The sequence below is a fragment of the Penaeus chinensis genome, chromosome 24, assembly GCF_019202785.1.
Source record: "Penaeus chinensis breed Huanghai No. 1 chromosome 24, ASM1920278v2, whole genome shotgun sequence".
Taxonomy (NCBI): Eukaryota; Metazoa; Arthropoda; class Malacostraca; order Decapoda; family Penaeidae; genus Penaeus; species Penaeus chinensis.
The window spans coordinates 27027961-27050675 of NC_061842.1; the positions used below are offsets into that span (position 1 = coordinate 27027961).

Here is a 22715-nt window from a genome sequence, read left to right on the forward strand (position 1 = left end):
ACATACGCTTTTACTTTTTTCGATCGCGGTCTCATTGGTGACCTTTCCTTGCTCGTCTGACCTGATTATCCCTTTCTCCCTAGCCCGATTGCCCTCCATAAGGAGCACTACAGCATTAAGCATTTCTGATATTCGAAGCGCACAGCGGATGCTTGTTAATTCTCAATGTAATATTTAAATTCATAGCTCTGCAAACATATAACAGATTATCTCTCTCTCTCTCTCCTTACTTCTCTCTCTATTTCTATCATTTAACGTCCTCTCCTTCTTTCTACGACAGATTTTGTTCTTGGCGTTCGTGGCTGCTTCGTCAGCGGCTCCCCAGGGTTACAGCCCCCCAAGCAATTCCTACAATACCCCCTCCTGCAGCGCCGGGCAGGTTCTCCACGTGGACGGCAGATGTGTCACGCCCAGAGTCAACCGTAAAGTCTACGTGTTCGATGCACCGGCTGTTCCGCAATCTTATGGACCCCCTCCCTATATCCCCGAGCCAGTCGTGAACACTAACATCTTGTTCATCCGAACTCCCGAAGCAGGACAAGGGCCGGATCCCATTATCGTGCCTCCACCCCAGGAGAAACACGTCGTGTACGTCCTCAACAAACAGTCACAGCAAGGCCAGAGAGTGATCGAGGTTCCAGCAGGACCAGCCAGCAGCCCCGAAGTTTACTTCGTGAACTACGCTGACGGCGAGAACCCAACCCTTCCTAGCGGAGTTGATCTGCAGACTGCTTTGAATGCGGCATCTCAGGGCGGCGGTCAAGTGATTGGAGGAGGCAGCGGTGTCGGCGGTGGTTTCGGAGGCAGCGGTGGATTCGGAGGCAGCGGTGGTTTTGGAGGCAGCGGTGGTTTTGGAGGGAGCGGTGGATTCGGAGGAAGCGGAGGACACGGAGGAGGCCTTGGAGGTGGAGTTGGAGGTGGCATCAGTGGATCCTACGGAACACCCTCTAAATAACGTTACATCTTTGGAGGGTTAAATGAATATACCAAAATACTTTGTATAGCTTTATATAAGACATATTTTTACGATAATAAAGTCAGCTTGAGTTAACATTCAATGAGTCAACCAACATTTACAAAAATTTAACCATGAATGCGGATGTTGCTGCTGAGGAGATTAATGATGATGGTAAAGTTGGAAATAATATTCATAACAATGATATTAATGGGAAAAAAAAGATAACGGTAAAAAGATAGACAGAATCATGTTAATGATCATATAATAATGTTCATGATAATCATAACCGAGATCATAATGATAATTTTATAACAATAAGAGCAGTAATATTTATTACCACATAAGACAAAGGCCCGAGGTATGAAGAAACAAAGCATACCTTCACTTCCGTGGAAGTTTAAAGAATCAAGCTTATTGTTAAAGATTTTTTTTTCTCCTTTGTAGATGCACAAAGGGGAAGAAGAAAAACACTCAAAAGGCATATCAAAAAGAAAGAAAACAGAATTGTAAGAAGGGCAAAATGGTGAAAAAAGGGGAGCGTGTACGTGATGTTTCTAGGGAGAAATAGGGGAAAGTGAAATAGAGGAAGACAGAAAGAAAAAGATATAAATATATATAGAAAGAAAGAGAGAGATACAGATACAGATAGATAGATATAGATAGACAGATAGATAAATAGATAGATAGAGAGAGAGAGAAAAAAAACAGATACATAACACACACACACACACACACACACACATATATATATATAAATAAATATATATGTATATATATGAATATGTATATGTATATATATACATATACATGTATATATACATATACATATACATACAGATATATGTATGTATGTATATATACATATATAAACATACATATAAACATATATATGTATATATATACATATATATGTAAATATATATACATATATATATATATATATATATATATATATATATATATATATATATATATATATATATGCGTGTGTGTGTACGTATTTGATGTATGTGTGAGTATATATGAATATATATTTATATGCATATATTCATACATACATATACATATATACATACATGTATATATATATGTACACATATAAACCTACATATATATATATATATATGTATATAAATATACACATACATACATACATACATATATATATATGTGTATATATATTGCCCAGATATTTATGCGTATATACACACACACACACACACACACACACACACACACTCACACACACACACACACACACATATGTGTATATATATACATATATATACACACATATACATAAAAATGTATATAGCCAGGTACATAGACAGAGAAAGAGATAAAGAGAGAGAGAGAGAGAGAGAGAGAGAGAGAGAGAGAGAGAGAGAGAGAGAGAGAGAGAAAGATCAAGAGAGAGAGAGAGAGAGAGAGAGAGAGAGAGAGAGAGAGAGAGAGAGAGAGAGAGAGAGAGAGAGAGAGAGAGAGAGAGAGAGAGAGAGAGAGAGAGAGAGAGAGAGAGAGAAAGAGAGAGAGAGAGAGAGAGAGAGAAAGATCAAGAGAGGAAACACATGCATTTACTATTACGTAACAGAAATCGATCTAACCAATCCAGTGTTCCAGAATTGCACGGAATTAAAAAGACGTAAGAGCAAATACATTGACCATGAGAAACGTTTACCTCGAGTGAGAATTTGGGCGTTACAAAATCACTGACAGATAACACACTACACAAGAAGAAGGGAAAGGGAGCCAAGGAACAAAGATCTTCTCTCTTTAAAGATAATTAGTCACGGAAGAGAGGGGAGTTTTTGTGGTTGAAAAGAATTTGACAAAATTTTGTCCGGTTATTTATGGATTACTGTGTTTTCGGTATTGCAAATGGTATTTCGATAGTGACAAGTTATCGAGGCCAATGTAGACATCTTTAAACTATGCGGAAGATATATAATTACTGTTGTTTCCTCCGATCTTTTCCTACTGCTGTTTTCTCTCTCAGAGGATATCATTTAAAATGGAGCCTAAAGATACATAGCTTTTGCATATTAACATAACTATAATCTTCTTACTTAAACTGAAGTGTAGCGTCTGGTTCTTACACTTAACCAAGCATAATATCAACATGTTTAACCCTGAGCCGTGGCATAACAGTGACTTTGAATATCCACAGCTTTCAACCGTGACGATGGGCGGTCGGATATCGCAACCAAACAAACTCCTAAGATCCCCGCATCATTATCAGCAGCCACGATGAATGACGCGAAGCATTTTTCGTGTTTAAAAATGTGGTAACACCTACACACGCACACACACACACACACACACACACACACACACACACACACACACACACACACACACATACACACACACAAACACACACACACACACACACACACACACGTATGAGATGCAATGTGAATAATCCCGTTCTCTTTGTTCCTACAAGTTAAAAAATAAATGTTCATCAAAATCGAGGAGAAAGGTGTAATACTACATTTTTTATTTGTGTATATACATACATATATCGCTTGTTTGGCATTGATTTCAGATATGTTTGGGGAGGTGACCTTTTACGCATACGAACGTGATTATGTGTCAGTGCACTTTCAGCATACTTACTATGCAAGCAAAGCTGACCAAAAACACTTAACTCGTGAGACATGATCACGCCCCCATGAATACGCATGCTACTTCACATACCGTTTTGCTAATGTTACAGATCATGCAGGTGAAACGAAACCAGAAATGGAGATATACGTTTTCGCTTGTGAAACTTCGATCTGCAAAGTAATGACGCATCAGATCTGGCCCCTAAAAAACGAAAAGAAAAGAAAAAAAATTCATACAAAAAAAGCATGTTGCCTCATCTATCAAGAAAACATTAAAGTCATTATGAGGTAACCGGTCGTGTGTGTTATTAACGTCATTCCAAGTGGTCAGTTTGCTACCAATGGCGTAGTTTCATTTTCGAAAGCGATCAGAATTAATCCTGTAGGTATCAGCTCAGGGTGAGGGGGAGGTTGAGGGGGGGGGGGGATTAACGACACGGGTGACAGGGTTGGGTTAGATTAAAAGGGTATGGAAGGGGTAGCGAACAGGGGCACATGTGAGGGAACTGTGGAAGAAGTAAGGGGAAGGGGGAGAGTGAAGAGGCAGAGAAAGGTAGGGGTATAGAAGGGGTTGGGGGGGGGGGGGGAGTTAGGGAAGCTGATGGCAGAGAAAAAGGTTATGGAAGGGACAGAGGGTGGGGTAGGGGTTAGCGGGTTGGGGGTTAGGGGAGACGGGTATGGAAAGGGTAGGCGATGCTGCACGGGTGAGAGGGTTGGTGGCAGAGGACGTAGGGTATGGAAGCGATGAATGAACTAGGGAAGGGAAAGAAATGGAAGGAGTAGGGGGTAGGGCAGGGAAGAGAGGGCTTGGAGAGGGAAGAGAACTGACGAGGAGCAGCAGAGACAAGGAAGGAAAGAGGGGAGCAGAGGCGAAGGGAATGTAAGACGTGGTGGAAGAGAGGAAAACTGTCGAGGGGGCGGGGCAGCTCTTGGGGCGACCTTTGAGGGCCTTTTGGTGGGGTGGGTGGGGGGGGGGGGGGTAGCAGGAGATTGGTGGAGCGAGAGGAAATGTAGCATATAAAAGGGAGAACTTGGAGCGGGAAAACATTACTTCCAACATGAAGCTCCTGGTAAGTCAGGTCAATCGGTGAGGTGTCAGTGAGTGTGATTATAAGAAAATGATACGAGGAAAAGAAATTAAATCAATTAAATTCTGAAATCATTATTCAGCAATATATGTCACACTGCTTTCTCACCTTGCAGGTCTTAATCTCAACACTCGTGGCCACGTCGTTAGCCGCACCTCAGGGCTACAGTCTGGGTACGCCCTCAGGACCAAGTTTTGGAACTGGAGGTCCGGGTCCAGGAATTGGCTCAGGAGGATGCGGTCCCGGACAGGTGCTGCATGTCGACGGCAGGTGTGTCACTCCACGCGTCAACCGTAAAGTTTACTTATATGACGCGCCACCAGCACCACCAATTTCCCACGGTCCTCCTCCTTACATCCCTGAGCCAACAATAGACACAAATATTGTGTTCATCCGAACTCCTGAAGGAGGACAAGGACCAGATCCCATCGTCATACCTCCACCACAGCAGAAACAGGTCGTCTATGTACTCAACAAACAGACACAACAGGGACAGGAAGTGATTGAAGTGCCAGCACCACCAGGAACCAGTCCTGAAGTTTACTTCGTGAACTACGCTGACGGCGAGAACCCTGTTCTTCCCAGCGGTGTTGACCTTCAGAGTGCCTTGAATGCAGCTTCCCAGGGAGGCGGTCAAGTGATTGGTGGCGGTGGCGGAAGTGTCGGCGGTGGTTTCGGAAGCAGCGGAGGTGTAGGCGGTGGTTTTGGAGGCGGATTTGGCGGTGGATTTGGAGGTGGTGCTATAAGCGGAGGTTTCGTAAGCGGTGGCGATAGTGGAGAATTTATTTCTGGTGGAAGTAGCGGTGGATTTATCACAGGAGGTGGTTTCGGTGGAGGCTCCAGCGTTGTCTCCACTCCATCAAATCTTTACAGTACACCATAGGGTTTTCCATCTGAACATCTTAATTTCATATGCTTTAAGACAACATGTTAACTATATGACTTTATAAACTTTACATTCTTGAATCCTAAACAAGAATTATTTCGACTTATGGATGTGTATACTGTATATATTATTCAAATAAACAAAAGAAGATAGATGAGTGATTCTTGACCTAAGTTCTACACAACAGGCAAAGGAAACACATTAGTATAACATGCACAAGTACATTCTCATATAAACATGCGTATAAATTGTTTAATGTTTTTTTCTACATAAACGTATGTTTTTTTTTTTTCACTAGCTACGTACAAGGATCATTTTACAAGAAAGGAAATCAAATAACTAGTAATGTACACTTGGAAGTCTGTGTAGGTTTAGCAGAAAAGACTATAAGAACTTATACAATAGTAAAAAAAAAAAAAAAAAAAAAAAAAAAAAAACTTCACCTGGAAGCATTTCTTATTCAGATTCAAAATCATATACAGACAAGGCACTGTAGTTTAGTTCTTGTTCTATATCCAAAGGAGAAGAAGAAAAAAAATATATATATTTTTCAATGGGTTGATGCAATAGAAGAGCGATTCTTGTGACATGTGCACAAACAACAGTAGCCTTATGGTTTAGCATAAGAAAAATACGTGCAGGGACAGTTTGGAAAAAAAAGGAAACCGAGAATTATGACCATATTTCGGTCGAATAAAAAAATACTGATTTTTTTTTTAGGTCTGGGTGAAATTATGGAAGGTGTTACAAAAGGTAGCTTAACTTAATTATATAGAAACGATTTTTCAACATTTCGAACGAAGCAACTTTTTTTGGCACAAAATTTAATTCATACAAAGACTACAAGTTATTGTAGGTTTTGGTAGACCTTTGTATATCAGGAGATAATTAAACAACGGTCTTTAATATAATATGGAATCCTACCATACAAAGGAGCTAAAGCATATCATTGACCCCCATCCCCCACCAAAAAAAAAAAAAAAAAAAAAATGTAATGCATTCCACTCACTATTTTGTTTTACCTCAACTTTTATTAATAGTAATACTGTAAAACAAGGAAGGCGTACGGCAAAACATATGTAGGGTCAGAACATACTATTAATGTATATTGGATACCATTTTATACTATTCGCATTAATATGTGTTTAGATCTCCATTCATATTAGTACATATTTGAGTACGCATACGGACTCATGGTTAAGGACGAAAAGAATCGCAGATGAAAGCTTAGTCATTGGATAAGGAAGTAGAGCTGGCAAAGGAGTATCCAGTCTACCACCAGGAAAACTTTTCCCGGGCTAGAGATACCGCACGAAATACAAGCCAGCCGACAGCACTCGCACCAAACCTGAGATAGGAAATAATTATCTTTCCTTCATAGCAGATGTGAAGAAAAATAAAAGTAAAAACAAGAAGGTAACAATATGAGACTGAAACGACACTAACAGGAGCAGAAGGAAGACGAAAAATAATTAAAACTAAAAAAGGAAATATATAGACATACATAAACCTAGGCGTTGATACTGTGAGCATGAAAAAGGATTCTTTTCAAACTTATCGGACCTAGAAAATAATATCTAAAACTTATACAGACATGCACGTACACGCCTGGATGGGTAGGGGCACGGATGACCGAGCTGGGAGAAAGGTAAAGGGAATGGAGGGTCAGTAGAGGGGATGGGGGTGGGGGCGGGTGGGTGGACAGGAGTGATAGAGTTGGAGGAAAAGATGGCGTGGAGAGGAGTGGAAGGGGTAGGGGATAACGGGGAGTCACCGAGCCGGGCGGGGTAGGATCTGGGTCGATCTTTGAGGGTGATGAGGAGGAGAGCAGGAGAATGGTGGAGCAAGGGGAAATGTGGTATATAAAAGGCGGCGCCTGGCGCGGGAAAGCATTACTTCCGACATGAAGCACCTGGTAAGTCAGGTCTCTGTGTTAGTGTGTTTGCTTTAAAAATAAATGACACGAGGAAAAGAAATTAAATCAACGGAATGCTGAAATCATTATTCAGCAATATATGTCACGCTGCTTTCTCATTTTGCAGGTCTTAATTTCAACACTTGTGGCCACGTCGTTAGCCGCACCTCAGGGCTACAGTCTGGGTACGCCCTCAGGACCAAATTTTGGAACTGGAGGTCCGGGTCCAGGATTTGGCTCAGGAGGATGCGGTCCCGGACAAGTGCTGCATGTCGATGGCAGGTGTGTCACTCCACGCGTCAACCGTAAAGTTTACTTATATGACGCGCCACCAGCACCACCAATTTCCCACGGTCCTCCTCCTTACATCCCTGAGCCAACCATAGACACAAATATTGTGTTCATCCGAACTCCTGAAGGAGGACAAGGACCAGATCCCATCATCGTACCTCCACCACAACAGAAACACGTCCTGTATGTCCTCAACAAACAGACACAACAGGGGCAGGAAGTGATTGAAGTGCCAGCACCACCAGCAACTAGTCCTGAAGTTTACTTCGTGAACTACGCTGACGGTGAGAACCCTGTTCTCCCCAGCGGTGTTGACCTTCAGAGTGCCTTGAATGCAGCTTCCCAGGGAGGCGGTCAAGTGATTGGTGGTGGTGGCGGAAGTGTCGGCGGTGGTTTCGGAAGCAGCGGAGGTGTAGGCGGTGGTTTTGGAGGCGGATTTGGCGGTGGATTTGGAGGTGGTGCTATAAGCGGAGGTTTCGTAGGCGGTGGCCACAGTGGAGAATTTATTTCTGGTGGAAGTAGCGGTGGGTTTATCACAGGAGGTGGTTTCGGTGGAGGCTCCAGCGTTGTCTCCACTCCATCAAATCTTTACAGTACACCATAGGGTTTTCCATCTGAACATCTTAATTTCATATGCTTTTAGACATGTTAACTATATGACTTTATAATCTTTACATTCTTGAATCCTAAACATGATTTATTTCGACTTATGGATGTGTATACTGTATATATTATTTAAATAAACAAAAGAAAATAGATGAGTGATTCTTGACCTAAGTTCTACACAACAGGCAAAGGAAACACATTAATATAACATGCATCAGTACACTCTCATACAAACATACGTATAAATTGTTTAATGTTTTTTTTCTACATAAACGTATGTTGTTGTTTTTGTTTGTTTTGTTTCACTTGCTACGTACAAGGACCATTTTACAAGAAAGGAAATCGAGTAACTAGTAATGTACACTTATAGAAAAGACTATAAGAACTTATACAGTAGTGAAAGAAAGAAAAACAAAACTTCACCTGGAAGCCTTTCTTATTCACAGATTCAAAATCATATACAGACAAGGCACTGTAGTTTAGTTTTTGTTCTATATGCAAAGGAGAAGAAAAAAAAATTATATATTTTTCAATGGGATGATACAATAGAAGAGCGATTCTTTTCATGTGCATAAACAACAGTAGCCTTATGGTTTAGCATAAGAAAAGAACGTGCAGGGACAGTTTGAAAAAAAGAAAAACGAGAATTATGACCATAATTCGGTCGAATAAAAAAATACTGATTTTTTTTTTTAGGTCTGGATGAAAATATGGAAGGTGTTACATAAGGTAATTTAACATATTTCAATAGAAACGGTTTTTAAACATTTCGAACAAAAAACTTTTTTTTGCACAAAATTTAATTCATACAAAGACTATGAGTTATTGTAGGTTTCGGTAGACCTTGGTATATCAGGAGAGAATTAAACAACGGTCTATAATAAAAGAGGGAATCATACCACACAAAGGAACTAAAGCATATCATTGACCCCCCCCCCCAAAAAAAAAAAAAAAAAAATGTAATGCATTCCACTCATACTTTTTTTTTTTTTACCTCAACTTTTATTAATAGTCATACTGCAAAACAAGGAATGCGTACGGCAAAACATAGGTATGGTCAGAACATACTATTAATGTATATTGTATACCATTTTATACTATTCGCATTAATATGTGTTTAGATCTCCATTCATATTAGTACATATTTGAATACGCATACGGACTCATGGTTAAGGACGAAAAGAATCGCAGATGAAAGCTTAGTCATTGGATAAGGAAGTAGAGCTGGCAAAGGAGTACCCAGTCTACCACCAGGAAAACTTTTCCCGGGCTAGAGATACCGCACGAAATACAAGCCAGCCGACAGCACTCGCACCAAATCTGAGATAGGAAATAATTATCTTTCCTTCATAGCAGATGTGAAGAAAAATAAAAGTAAAAACAAGAAGGTAACAATATGAGATTGAAACGACACTAACAGGAGCAGAAGGAAGACGAAAAATAATTAAAACTAAAAAGGGATATACATAGACATACATAAACCTAGACGTTGAAACGAAAAAGGATTCTTTTCATGCTTATCAGACCTAGAAAATAACATCTGAAACTTATACAGACATGCACGTACACGCGCGGATGGGTAGGGGCACGGATGACCGGGCTGGGGGAAAGGTAAAGGGAATGGAGGGTCGGTAGAGGGGATGGGGGTGGGGGCGGGTGGGTGGACAGGAGTGAGAGAATTGGAGGAAAAGATGGACGTGGAGAGGAGTGGAAGGGGGTAGGACGGGGTAGGATCTGGGGCGACCTTTGAGGGTGATGAGGAGAGCAGGAGAATGGTGGAGCGAGAGGAAATGTGGTATATAAAAGGCGGCGCCTGGCGCGGGAAAGCATTACTACCGACATGAAGCACCTGGTAAGTCAGGTCTCTGTGTTAGTGTGTTTGCTTTAAAAATAAATGACACGCGGAAAAAAAAAAAAAAAAAAAAAAAACACGGAATGCTGAAATCATTATTCAGCAATATATGTCACGCTGCTTTCTCATTTTACAGGTCTTAATTTCAACACTTGTGGCCACGTCGTTAGCCGCACCTCAGGGCTACAGTCTGGGTACGCCCTCAGGACCAAGTTTTGGAATTGGAGGTCCGGGTCCAGGATTTGTCTCAGGAGGATGCGGTCCCGGACAGGTGCTGCATGTCGATGGCAGGTGTGTCACTCCACGCGTCAATCGTAAAGTGTACTTATATGACGCACCACCAGCACCACCAATTTCCCACGGTCCTCCTCCTTACATCCCTGAGCCAACCATAGACACAAATATTGTGTTCATCCGAATTCCTGAAGGAGGACAAGGACCAGATCCCATCATCGTACCTCCACCACAACAGAAACACGTCCTGTATGTCCTCAACAAACAGACACAACAGGGGCAGGAAGTGATTGAAGTGCCATCACCACCAGCGACTAGTCCTGAAGTTTACTTCGTGAACTACGCTGACGGCGAGAACCCTGTTCTTCCCAGCGGTGTTGATCTCCAGAGTGCCTTGAATGCAGCTTCCCAGGGAGGCGGTCAAGTGATTGGTGGCGGCGGTGGTTTCGGAGGCAGCGGAGGTGTTGGCGGTGGTTTCGGAGGCGGAATTGGCAGTGGATTTGGAGGTGGTGCTATAAGCGGAGGTTTCGTAAGCGGTGGCGATAATGGAGAATTTATTTCTGGTGGAAGTAGCGGTGGATTTATCACAGGAGGTGGTTTCGGTGGAGGCTCCAGCGTTGTCTCCACTCCATCAAATCTTTACAGTACACCATAGGGTTTTCCATCTGAACATCATATGCTTTTAGACAACATGTTAACTATATGGCTTTATAAACTTTACATTCTTGAATCCTAAACAAGATTTATTTCGACTTATGGATGTGTATACTGTATATATTATTTAAATAAACAAAAGAGAATAGATGAGTGATTCTTGACCTAAGTTCTACACAGCAGACGGAGAGGTCTCCATCTGAACAACTTAATAGTATATTCTTTTCATTAACTTGTCTCTTTGGCTTTATAAACTTTACATTCTTGAATCCTAAACGAGTTTTGTTGTCTCCTGTGGATGTGTATATATATTTCAATAAAGAAAAAAGAAAAGATATACGAATCATGACCTATATTCTGCTGTATAAAAGGCAAAGAAAAACACTCCTTATTATACATACATATGCACTTACAAACAGAAGTATAATTTAGTTTTTTATGATTTTGCCTTTAAGAACATATATATACATTTTGTTTTTATACTTGCCAAGTGCTACGGTCATTTTATAAGAATAATCGAGCGAATATGTTATAATTCAGTGGAGTAAAATACCACTGGAAGTCTGTGTCGATCTAGCTGAAAACATAAAAGGAACTACTATGATAACATGTAGGCTTTCATCTCTAAGCATTTCTTATCGACAGAAGATTCAAAGACTTACAGACTCAGGTACTATAGGTTTGATATTGTTCTGTTTACAAAAAAGGAACAATAGTTTTTTAATAAAATAAAACAGAGGAGCGATTCGAAAGAAACGGAGGACTCATCACTGTCAGATTAAAAAAAAAAAAAAAAAAAAAAAAAAAATACTGAAATTCTTTGTAGGTCTGGATGAAAGAAAAAATAAATTACTTGATAACATACAATAGTTAACTTTGTTTTTATTTAATTTTATTTTTCTATTTTTTTTTCAGTTTCGGACGTAACTTTTTTTTTTTTTTTTTTTTTTTTTTTGGGGGGGGGCACAATATGTTAGTTCATACACAGACTACGAATTATTTAAGGTTTAGTAGTACTGTGTATAAAAGAAAGAAATAAACAATGGTCTCCAATAAAAGATGGCATCATTCTACACACGATAACTAAAGATAACCGTTACTTAAAAAAATAAAAGCTACGTAGATGTATTCCTCTTTTTGCGAACTCGAAATCTATGTTACCTCGCTTTTCTTACTTAAACACAGGAATTAATGAATAGTTATAATTTAAAACAAGAAATGCTTACAACAACAAAACATATAGAGGCATGTTTACTATTAATGTATGTTGTATACCATTTCATACTATTCGCATTAAGATGTTAAAATCTCCATGCATATGATAACACATATTTGAATACGTATACGAACACATATTTAAGGAAAAAGAAAAGCTTGGATGAAAAACAGTTAAACTGAAAAGGATACCACACGAACACATATTTAAGGAAAAAGAAAAGCTTAGATGAAAAATAGTTAAACTGAAAAGGATAATACACGAAATAAAAGCAAGCAACAGCACTTGCACCAAATCTGAGATCCGAAGTCATTAAGTTGCCTTCTTAACAGTTATTACGAAGAATATATATATATATGTATATATATATATATATATATATATATATATATATATATATATATAAGATAACAGTAGAATAAGCTTGGAAAATAGGACAAGACATGGAAGGCGAGAGAATGAAAAAAGGAAATACATATATATAAGCCTAGATATTTATCTTATGAGCATATCAGACCTAAAAAACAATACCTCAAACCTACACAGACATGCTCCTACACGCGCGGATGGGTTGGGGCACGGATGAACGGGCTGGGGGAAAGGTAAAGGGAATGGAGGGTCGGTTGAGGGGTGGGGGGGGGGGAGGGAGGCAGGAGTGACAGAGCTGGGGGGGAAAGATGGGCGTGGAGGGGAGTGGAGGGGAGTAGGGGATAACGGGGAGCCACTGAGCAGGGCGGGGTAGGATCTAGGGCGACCTTTGAGGGTGATGAGGAGGAGAGCAGGAGAATGGTGGAGAGAGAGGAAATGTGGTATATAAAAGGCGGCGCCTGGCGCGGGAAAGCATTACTTCCGACATGAAGCTCCTGGTAAGTCAGCTCTCTATTGTGTCAGTGTGTTCGAATAGAAATGCTACGAGGAAAATAAATTAGATTGAATGAAATTAATCAACGGAATGCTGAGATCATTATTCAGCAATATATTACATTGCTTTCTCATTTTGCAGGTCTTAATCTCAACACTCGTGGCCACTTCGATAGCCAAACCTCAGGGCTACAGTCTGGGTACGCCCTCAGGACCAAGTTTTGGAATTGGAGGTCCGGGTCCAGGATTTGGCTCAGGAGGATGCGGCCCCGGACAGGTGCTGCATGTCGACGGCAGGTGTGTCACTCCACGCGTCAACCGTAAAGTTTACTTATATGACGCGCCACCAGCACCAATTTCCCACGGTCCTCCTCCTTACATCCCTGAGCCAACCATAGAAACAAATATTGTGTTCATCCGAACTCCTGAAGGAGGACAAGGACCAGACCCCATCATCGTACCTCCACCACAACAGAAACACGTCCTGTATGTCCTCAACAAACAGACACAACAAGGACAGGAAGTGATTGAAGTGCCAGCACCACCAGCAACTAGTCCTGAAGTTTACTTCGTGAACTATGCTGATGGCGAGAACCCAGTTCTTCCCAGCGGTGTTGATCTCCAGACTGCTTTGAACGCAGCTTCCCAAGGAGGTGGTCAAGTGATTGGTGGCGGCGGAGGTGTCGGCGGTGGTTTCGGAGGCAGCGGTGTTGGCGGAGGCTTTGGAGACGGAATTAGCGGTGGATTCGGAGGTGGTGTTATTAGCGGTGGTTTCGTAAGCGGTGGCGATAGTGGAGAATTCATCTCAGGTGGAAGTGGAGGTGGATTCATCACGGGAGGTGGTTTCGGTGGAGGCTCCAGTGTTATTTCCACCCCATCAAATCTTTACACTACACCATAATGTTTACCATTGCCATCATAACTTCTAAAGATTTTATATAAGGAGCTTTATAAAAACAATAATCATGAATGTTTTTTTGTTGTTGTCTATATTCATTTAATAAATATAAAAGATAAAAAAACAAAACAATACTTAACCTGTAATCTGATGTATGCGACAGCTACACACACACGCACATACAAACATTCGTAATCCTACATGTTTGTATATGTATTCTTTAGTACTCGTTATAGTAATCTTTTCGTTTTCTTCATAAACCACGTAAAAGTACAAATCAACGAGGAAGGAAATCGAGATTGTCACCGCCATAATTTAGTCACTTAAACAACAACAACAACTTTACTATTTAGAACGGAGGCAAGTATTTTGCTGACAAATATAGAAAAAGAGGATCGAATACATGTTCATATATAGGCATTGTAGGTTTGAGGTTGCTCAATATGGAAATCGTAATACTATTAACAATTACATTAATGCTAATATGAAGGACAATATCAGCGATACATACTGGTGGTAATACTAATCATAATAGCGATGACAATGATGATTATCATGATAATAAGATTAATATTCTTATCGTGTCATCATCATTATTACTATCATTGCTATCAATATTATTATTATGATCACTATTATCATAATAATAATAATTATAAATGCCGTTATTAGTATTATTTTAATTTTCATTATTATCATGAACGTCGTTATTATTACTAATATTATTATTACCATTATTACTATTATTGTTACAATCATTATTGTTGTTGCTAATGTTATTATCATTTATATTATCATTATTAATATTATTATTATTATCATTATTATTATCATTATTATCAGTATCATTACGTTTATTACTATCAGATAAGATTATAATAATAATGATAATGAAAATACTATTGCTACTACTAATACAATAATGATGATAATAATGGTAATGGTAATGACATTGTAATTGTAATAGTAATAGCGGGTGAGGAAGAGCGTCATAATATATATGCATATATATATATATATATATATATATATATATATATATATATACACATTTGCACCAACAAACTCATACCTAAACACAATCATACGCTAACACACGCACACCAACAGAGGGAAGTGCCCATTGTGGGCGGGTATGTTCTGGGAGGGCGATGAAAAGAATAGGAGAATGGAGCGAGAGGAAATGTGACACATAAAAGCCAGATCTTGACGCGGGAAAGCATTACTTCCAACATAAAGCTCCTGGTAAGTCAGGTCTTTGCTGTGTCAGTAAGTTTGCTCGAATTGAAAGCTGTGAAAGGAATGATATGAGGAAGAGAAATGAAAACAATGAAATGCTCTTTTAAAGCAAACTATGTCACTGCTTTCTCATTGAGCAGGTCTTAATCACAACAATCGTGGCAACTAGTCCTGAAGTTTACTTTGTGAATTATGCTGGTGGCGAGAACCCATTACTCCCCAGCGGTGTTGATCTCCAGAGTGCCTTGAATGCATGTTCCCAGGAAGGCGGTCAAGTGATTAGAGGCGGCGGAGGTGTCGGCTGTGATTTCGGAGGCTGTGGAGGTATTGGCAATAGCTTTAGAGATGAAATTAGCGGTGGGTTCGGAGGTGGTGTTACTAGCCGAGGCTTTGTAAGTGGTGGCAATAGCGGAGAATTTATCTTCGGTGGAAGTGGCGGTGAATTCATCACAGAAGATGGTTTCGGTGGAAGCTCCAGCGTTGTCTCCACTCCCTTGAATCTTTACAATACTCCATAAAATTATAATTTATATAATTCAGTCATATATATACAACTAAGGGTTTAGCTCAAAGAATCTATGTTCATGAATTATACGTTTTGATTTGTTATACGTCAGTATATTCATTCATTTAATAGATGTGAAAAATATATATTGAGGGGTGATTCTTGACCTATGCTTCGCTCCATGTGACAGGCCCACCCGCAAACCTAAATTACACAAGAATATGCAAAAGAATAGAAAGTTAAAAAGTTTGTATGTTTGTGGTTTAGTATTCATTATACGAATGCTTTTATTAATTCTTTTCTAGCCTCGTGCAGAGGAAAATTAACTAGGAAGCCGAGAGACTGTCAGTCATAATTCAGTTTTATTAAATTTGTTGAAAACCTGAATAGATCTATGTGAATGTGAAAAAAATCAAATCCTTGCATACAGTCTAAATATTATTGGTTTGATAATGGTATACACGCAAATAGCAATAAGGATTATAATCAGGATACTAACAATATCAGCATAATAATGAGAATAGTAGTAGTAATAATAATAGTAATAATACAACAATGATGATGAAAATAATGAGGAAAACGATGATGGTGACGACGGAGACGATGACGATGATGATAATAAAAACAGTAATAATAACAACTATAATAAAAAAGTTAATGCTGATAATGATAATATTTAAGGATAAGGACAATAATGAATGCAAGTACTAATAGTAATGATGATGAATGATGATGACAGATATAATAATTGATAATAAGGAAGACAAACAATACACTTCAATAAGAAATGGAATCATCCCATACAGGAAAACCAAAACACTATAACAATTACAATATATATAGTTATTCCCGTTTTAAGGAAGTCAGAATTATGTATGATAGCCTACATTCTTTTACACTGGAAGTTTGAAATTACAGCAGGTGTTTCTCTGAATAGAAGTTATTGCATGAAATAATAACCAAACAGCTGTTTTCCGCGCCAGCTATATCCCAGATATTATAACTTTATGATATCTATATTTCTTCCAGTATGCAAGTGTAGATAAAAAAGTGTTAAGAAAAGGAAGAAGAGAAAATTGAAAAAAACAACAGGAATGGAGTTGAAGGAGAAACGAAAGAAATGAATAAGGAACTTATCCCTACACACATAAATGTACGAGTGTAGTTTGCCTCATAAAATAATAAGGAAAGAGCTTTTACGTCTGATTATCAGACTTAGAAAAACGTATCTCACACACAAGGGTAAGGGAATGGTGGGGTAGTAGAGGAAGGGAGTGGGTAGGAGAGACAAGAGAAGGGATTGGAAGGAGGGAATAGATCGAGGTAGATAAATAACGAATGCGACCTACGTATGATTAAACTATACGTCACAGAGAAAAATATGGATTTATTTCCTTGTACATCTGACCTGCAAATTTGTTAAACACATGCATACCACAACACACCTCAACAGAGGGAAGACATCATAATGGGCGGGGTTGGTTCAGGGTCAACCTGTGAGGGTGATGAGAGCAGGAGAATGGAGCGAGAGGAAATGTGACATATAAAGGCCAGAACTTGAAGCGGGAAAGCATTACTTCCAACATGAAGCTCCTGGTAAGTCATGTCTCAGTTGTGTCATTGGATTTGCTCGAATTAATAAGTGTGAAAGGAGTGATACGAGGAAAAGAAATGAAAACAATGAAATGCTCTTATAAAGCAAACTATGTCACTGCTTTCTCATTTTGCAGGTCTTAATCTCAACACTCGTGGCCACGTCATTAGCCATCCCTCAAGGTTACAACCTAGGTACACCTTCTGGACCAAGTTTTGGAATTGGGGGTCCGGGCTCAGGATTTGGCTCAGGAGGATGCGGCCCCGGACAGGTGCTGCATGTCGACGGCAGGTGCGTCACTCCACGCGTCAATCGTAAAGTTTACTTATATGACGCGCCACCAGCACCACCAATTTCTCACGGTCCTCCTCCTTACATCCCTGAGCCAACCATAGACACAAATATTGTGTTCATCCGAACTCCTGAAGGAGGACAAGGACCAGATCCCATCATCGTACCTCCTCCACAACAGAAACACGTCCTGTATGTCCTCAACAAACAGACACAACAAGGACAGGAAGTGATTGAAGTGCCAGCACCACCAGCAACCAGTCCTGAAGTTTACTTCGTGAACTACGCTGATGGCGAAAACCCAGTTCTTCCCAGCGGTGTTGATCTCCAGAGTGCCTTGAACGCAGCTTCCCAAGGAGGCGGTCAAGTGATTGGTGTCGGTGGTGGTTTTGGAGGCAGCGGAGGTGTTGGCGGTGGGTTCGGAGGCAGCGGTGTTAGCGGTGGTTTGGGAGGCAGCGGAGGTGTTGGCGGTGGTTTTGGAGGCGGCATTGTAGGTGGATTCGGAGGTGGTGCTATAAGCGGAGGTTTTGGAAGCGGTGGCGACAGTGGAGAATTTATCTCTGGTGGATTTATCACTGGAGGTGGTTTCGGTGGAGGTTCCAGCGTTGTTTCCACTCCATCAAATCTTTACACTACACCTTAGAGGTCTCCATCTGAACATCTTAATAGTATATTTTTCTCATTAACTTGTTTATATGGCTTTATAAACGAGTTTTGTTGTCTCTTATGGATGTGTATATTTTAATAAAGAAAAGAAAAATAGATGAACAATTCTTGACCTATATTCTGCTGCATAAAATTCATTAGTATACATACATATGCACTTACAAACACAAGTATAAGTTCTTTTATGGTTTTGCCTTTATGAACTTATATATATATATTTATTTATTTTACTTGCCAAGTGTAACGCCATTTTATAAGAAAAATCGAGCGAATATGTTATAATTCAGTTGAGCAAAACACCACGGAAGTCTGTGTCAATCTAGCTGAATACATAGAAGTAAATTCTATGATAACAAGTAGGCCTATAGTAGTCAAAGAAAAAAATCTTCACCTTTAAACATTTCTTATCGATAGAAGATTGAAAGACTTATAAAGACTCAGGCACTTTTATAATTAGTTTTTAATAAAATAAAATATAAGATCGATTCGACTTTACCTCTGTTCTGCAAAATTGCGCATGGAAAAGCAAACGTTTTCACATATACAAATAAAAGTAGTTTTATGGTTTAGTATTAAAAATAAGCATTTTCTTTCGTTCACCGTGTGCAGGGACAATTTGAAAAAAGGAAATCTGGGGCTCATCATCGTCACAAAAAAATAAAAAAAAAACTATTGTTTTTCTTGGTATAGATGAAATACAATAGTTAACATTTTTCTCCCCAGATTTCGGACGAAACATCACTTTCTTTTTGGGTAAAGGGGGGGGGGGGGGAGGGGTCTATATGTTAGTTCATACACAAACTACGATTTATTTGAGGATTGGTATATAAAAAGAAATAAACAATGGTCTTAAATATATGACATCATTCCATACACGGGAACTGAAGCAAACCGTTGCTTACAAATAAAATTTACGTTGATGTATTCCTCTTTTTACGAGCTCAGAATCTATGTAACCTTGACTTTCTTATTTAAACACAGGAAGTAACTAATAGTCATACTTTTAAACAAGAAATATGTACAGCAAAAACATATAGAGGCATATATACTATTAATGTATGTTGTATACCATTTCATACTGTTCATATTAAGATGTTACGATCTTGATGCATATCATAACATATTTGAACATGTATACGAACGTATATAGTAAAGGGAAAAGATAAACGTAGATGAAAGACAATTAAAGACAGTTAATCTGAAAAGGGAGCAGAGCTAGGATACCACACGAAATACAACCAGCCTACAGCAGTCGCACCAAATCTGAGATTCTTAACAGCTATTATGAAGAATATATAAAAAAAGAACAAGATAGTAGAATAAACCTAAAAAAAAATAGGACAAGAAGACGAGAAACAATGAAAAAAAAGGAAATACAGATATCAACCTAGATATTTATATTATGAAAATGAAAAGGGACATTTTTTGTTTTTGTATACATATCAAACCTAGAAACTAATACATCAAACCTACACAGACATGCGCGGATGGGTTGAGGCACGAATGACCGGGCTGGGGTAAAGGTAAAGGGAATGGGGGGTCGGTAGGAGTGACAGAGCTGGGGGGAGAGTTGGGAGTGGAGGAGAGTAGGGGATAACAGGGAGTCACCGAGCTGGGCGGGGTAGGATCTAGGGCGACCTTTGAGGGCGATGAGGAGAGCAGGAGAATGGTGGAGTGAGAGGAAATGTGGATATAAAAGGCGGTGCCTGGCGCGGGAAAGCATTACTTCCGACATGAAGCTCCTGGTAAGTCAGGTCTCTATTGTCTGTGTGTTCGAATAGAAATGCTACGAGGAAAACAAATTAGATTGGATGAATTGAATCAACGGAATGCTGAGATCATTATTCAGCAATGTATCACATTGTTCTCTCATTTTGCAGGTCTTACTCTCAACACTCGTGGCTACGTCATTAGCCGCGCCTCAGGGCTACAGTCTGGGTACGCCCTCAGGACCAAGTTTTGGAATAGGAGGTTCCAGCCCAGGATTTGGCTTAGGAGGATGCGGCCCCGGACAGGTGCTGCATGTCGACGGCAGGTGTGTCACTCCGCGCATCAACCGTAAAGTTTACTTATATGACGCGCCACCAGCACCACCAATTTCCCACGGTCCTCCTCCTTACATCCCTGAGCCAACCATAGACACAAATATTGTGTTCATCCGAACTCCTGAAGGAGGACAAGGACTAGACCCCATCATCGTACCTCCACCACAACAGAAACACGTCCTGTATGTCCTCAACAAACAGACACAACAAGGACAGGAAGTGATTGAATTGCCAGCACCACCAGCAACTAGTCCTGAAGTTTACTTCGTGAACTATGCTGATGGCGAGAATCCAGTTCTTCCCAGCGGTGTTGATCTCCAGAGTGCCTTAAACGCAGCTTCCCAAGGAGGTGGTCAAGTGATTGGTGGCGGCGGAGGTGTCGGTGGTGGTTTCGGAGGCAGTGGAGGTATTGGCAGTGGTTTTGGAGACGGAATTAGCGGTGGATTCGGAGGTGGTGTTATTAGCGGAGGATTTGTAAGTGGTGGCGATGGTGGAGAATTCATCTCTGGTGGAAGTGGCGGTGGATTCATCACAGGAGGTGGTTTCAGTGGAGGTTCCAGCGTTATTTCCACCCCATCAAATCTTTACACTACACCATAATGTTTAGCATTTTAAAATTTCCATACTTCTAGTTAAGATTTTATCTAAGGAGCTTTATAAAATGCATAATCATGAATGATTTTTGTTGTTGTTTATATTCATTTAATAAATATAAGAGATAAAAAAAACGATACTTGACCTTTAACGTGATGTATATGACAGCTACACACACATACACGCAAACACAAACAAACATTGGCAATCCTACAGAAATACATATTCTAATGTGTATACATATTATTTAGTACTTATCATATTAATCATTTATTCAGTTCCATCATAAACCATGTAAAAGGACAAATTAACAATGAAGGAAGTCCAGATTGTCCCCGTCATAATTTAGTCACTTAAAATCCTATATCAAATAGAATAGACCTATGTAAAATAGAGAAGCGATCGAATGTGATAATATAAAAAGGAATAAAAAACTGAAATGAACTTTAATATTTAGAACGGAGGTACTTTTTTGTTGACAAAAAAAAAAAAAAAAAAGCTCAAGTCCATGTTCATGTATAGACTAGGAATTGTAGGTTTGAGGTTGCTCAATATGGATATCATAATTCTAGTAACAATGGCAATAATGCTAATATGAAATAATATAAGCGATACTAATGTTAATGATGATAATACTAGTGATGGCAGTGATGATTATCATGATACTAATAATGATATTCTTACGTCATCATCATTATTACTATCACTGTTATCAACATACTATTATCACTATTATCATAATCATCACTATTATCATAAGAATTATTGTTATTATTAATAATGTTATCATTATTACTTCCTTTATCATTATCATCATGAACGTTGTTATTATTATTCTTACTATATTATTATTATTATAATTGTTATTGATATTATTATTACCACTATCATAATCATCCCTATTATTATCTTTATTATTAATAGCATCATTATCAAATAAAATAATGATAATAATGATTATGATAATGAAAATACTACTGCTAGTAATAATAATAAAATCAAAAATAATAATGATGGTAATAGTGGTGGTAATGGTTATGGTAATGATAATGATAATGATATTCTTTCTCATTCATACCTTTTCCATATTTGTCAACATAAATACGGTTCAATGATAGTAAAAGTAATGATACCAATAAGGGATTTGCACTAACAAACTGATATCTAAACACAATTATATGCTAACACACATACACCAACAGAGGGAAGTAACCATAATGGGCGGGATATGTTCTGGGAGGGTGATAATGAGATTAGGAGAATGGAACCAGATCTTGACGCGGGTAAGCATTCCTCCAACATGAAGCTTCTGGCAAGTTTGCTCGAATTGAATGGTGTGAATGGAATGGCATGAAGAAGAGTAATGAAAACAATTAAATGCTCTTATAAAGAAAACTATGTCACTGCTTTCTAATTTTGCAGGTCTTAATCACTACAATCGTGACCATGTCATTAGTCAACCTAGGTACACCTTCTGGAACAAATTTTGGAATTGGGGGTCCGGGCACAGGATTTACACTTCCAACGAAGGTTTTATCTGAAAAGAATATAAAGAATCTATGTTCATGAGGTATACGTTTTGTTTTGTTATACGGGTGTATTCATTCATTTAATGAATGTGAAACAATACATATTTAATGATGATACTTGATCTATGCTTCGCTCCATGTGACAGGCGCGCCCGCAGACATGAACTACACACGCACATGCAAA

At 39.2% G+C, this 22715-nt stretch overlaps 7 protein-coding genes across 7 annotated transcripts in view; all 7 read left to right on the top strand.

Annotated features, from left to right (window-relative positions):
- The window catches only part of LOC125038250 (PE-PGRS family protein PE_PGRS11-like), a 1754-nt gene extending 703 nt beyond the window's left edge, over positions 1 to 1051 (top strand). The window contains exon 2 of the mRNA XM_047631684.1: positions 281 to 1051. Coding sequence (XP_047487640.1) covers positions 281 to 955 — 675 coding nt within the window. The 3' untranslated portion in view covers positions 956 to 1051. The remainder of the gene's footprint in view (positions 1 to 280) is intronic.
- Positions 1052 to 4575: 3524 nt separating this feature from the next.
- On the top strand, positions 4576 to 5693 carry LOC125038300 (keratin, type I cytoskeletal 9-like). Its single transcript, XM_047631760.1, has 2 exons — positions 4576 to 4637; positions 4771 to 5693. The coding sequence occupies exons 1-2, from the start codon at positions 4626 to 4628 to the stop codon at positions 5536 to 5538; spliced, it is 780 nt and encodes a 259-aa protein (XP_047487716.1). The 5' UTR covers positions 4576 to 4625; the 3' UTR covers positions 5539 to 5693.
- A 1711-nt stretch (positions 5694 to 7404) lies between these two features.
- LOC125038336 (ATP-dependent RNA helicase A-like) lies at positions 7405 to 8503 on the top strand. Its single transcript, XM_047631803.1, has 2 exons — positions 7405 to 7456; positions 7584 to 8503. The coding sequence occupies exons 1-2, from the start codon at positions 7445 to 7447 to the stop codon at positions 8349 to 8351; spliced, it is 780 nt and encodes a 259-aa protein (XP_047487759.1). The 5' UTR covers positions 7405 to 7444; the 3' UTR covers positions 8352 to 8503.
- A 1690-nt stretch (positions 8504 to 10193) lies between these two features.
- Positions 10194 to 11241, top strand: LOC125037945 (ATP-dependent RNA helicase A-like). Its single transcript, XM_047631176.1, has 2 exons — positions 10194 to 10205; positions 10342 to 11241. Exons 1-2 carry the CDS (start codon positions 10194 to 10196, stop codon positions 11092 to 11094), a joined length of 765 nt encoding a protein of 254 aa, XP_047487132.1. The 3' UTR covers positions 11095 to 11241.
- A 1922-nt stretch (positions 11242 to 13163) lies between these two features.
- Positions 13164 to 14477, top strand: LOC125037946 (ATP-dependent RNA helicase A-like). Its single transcript, XM_047631177.1, has 2 exons — positions 13164 to 13175; positions 13313 to 14477. The coding sequence occupies exons 1-2, from the start codon at positions 13164 to 13166 to the stop codon at positions 14069 to 14071; spliced, it is 771 nt and encodes a 256-aa protein (XP_047487133.1). The 3' UTR covers positions 14072 to 14477.
- Positions 14478 to 17396: 2919 nt separating this feature from the next.
- On the top strand, positions 17397 to 18380 carry LOC125037947 (pupal cuticle protein 36-like). Its single transcript, XM_047631179.1, has 2 exons — positions 17397 to 17408; positions 17543 to 18380. Exons 1-2 carry the CDS (start codon positions 17397 to 17399, stop codon positions 18338 to 18340), a joined length of 810 nt encoding a protein of 269 aa, XP_047487135.1. The 3' UTR covers positions 18341 to 18380.
- Positions 18381 to 20012: 1632 nt separating this feature from the next.
- Positions 20013 to 21008, top strand: LOC125037948 (translation initiation factor IF-2-like). The gene is made up of 2 exons (XM_047631180.1): positions 20013 to 20108; positions 20244 to 21008. Exons 1-2 carry the CDS (start codon positions 20013 to 20015, stop codon positions 21006 to 21008), a joined length of 861 nt encoding a protein of 286 aa, XP_047487136.1.
- The last annotated feature ends 1707 nt before the right edge of the window (positions 21009 to 22715 follow it).

Excerpts from the sequence above, each read along its gene's own strand:
- LOC125037948 (XM_047631180.1), top strand. The coding sequence starts at position 20,013 with ATGAGGAGAGCAGGAGAATGGTGGAGTGAGAGGAAATGTGGATATAAA. Across the intron at positions 20,109-20,243 it reads CTTCCGACATGAAGCTCCTG|GTCTTACTCTCAACACTCGT; the intron begins GTAAGTCAGGTC and ends CTCATTTTGCAG.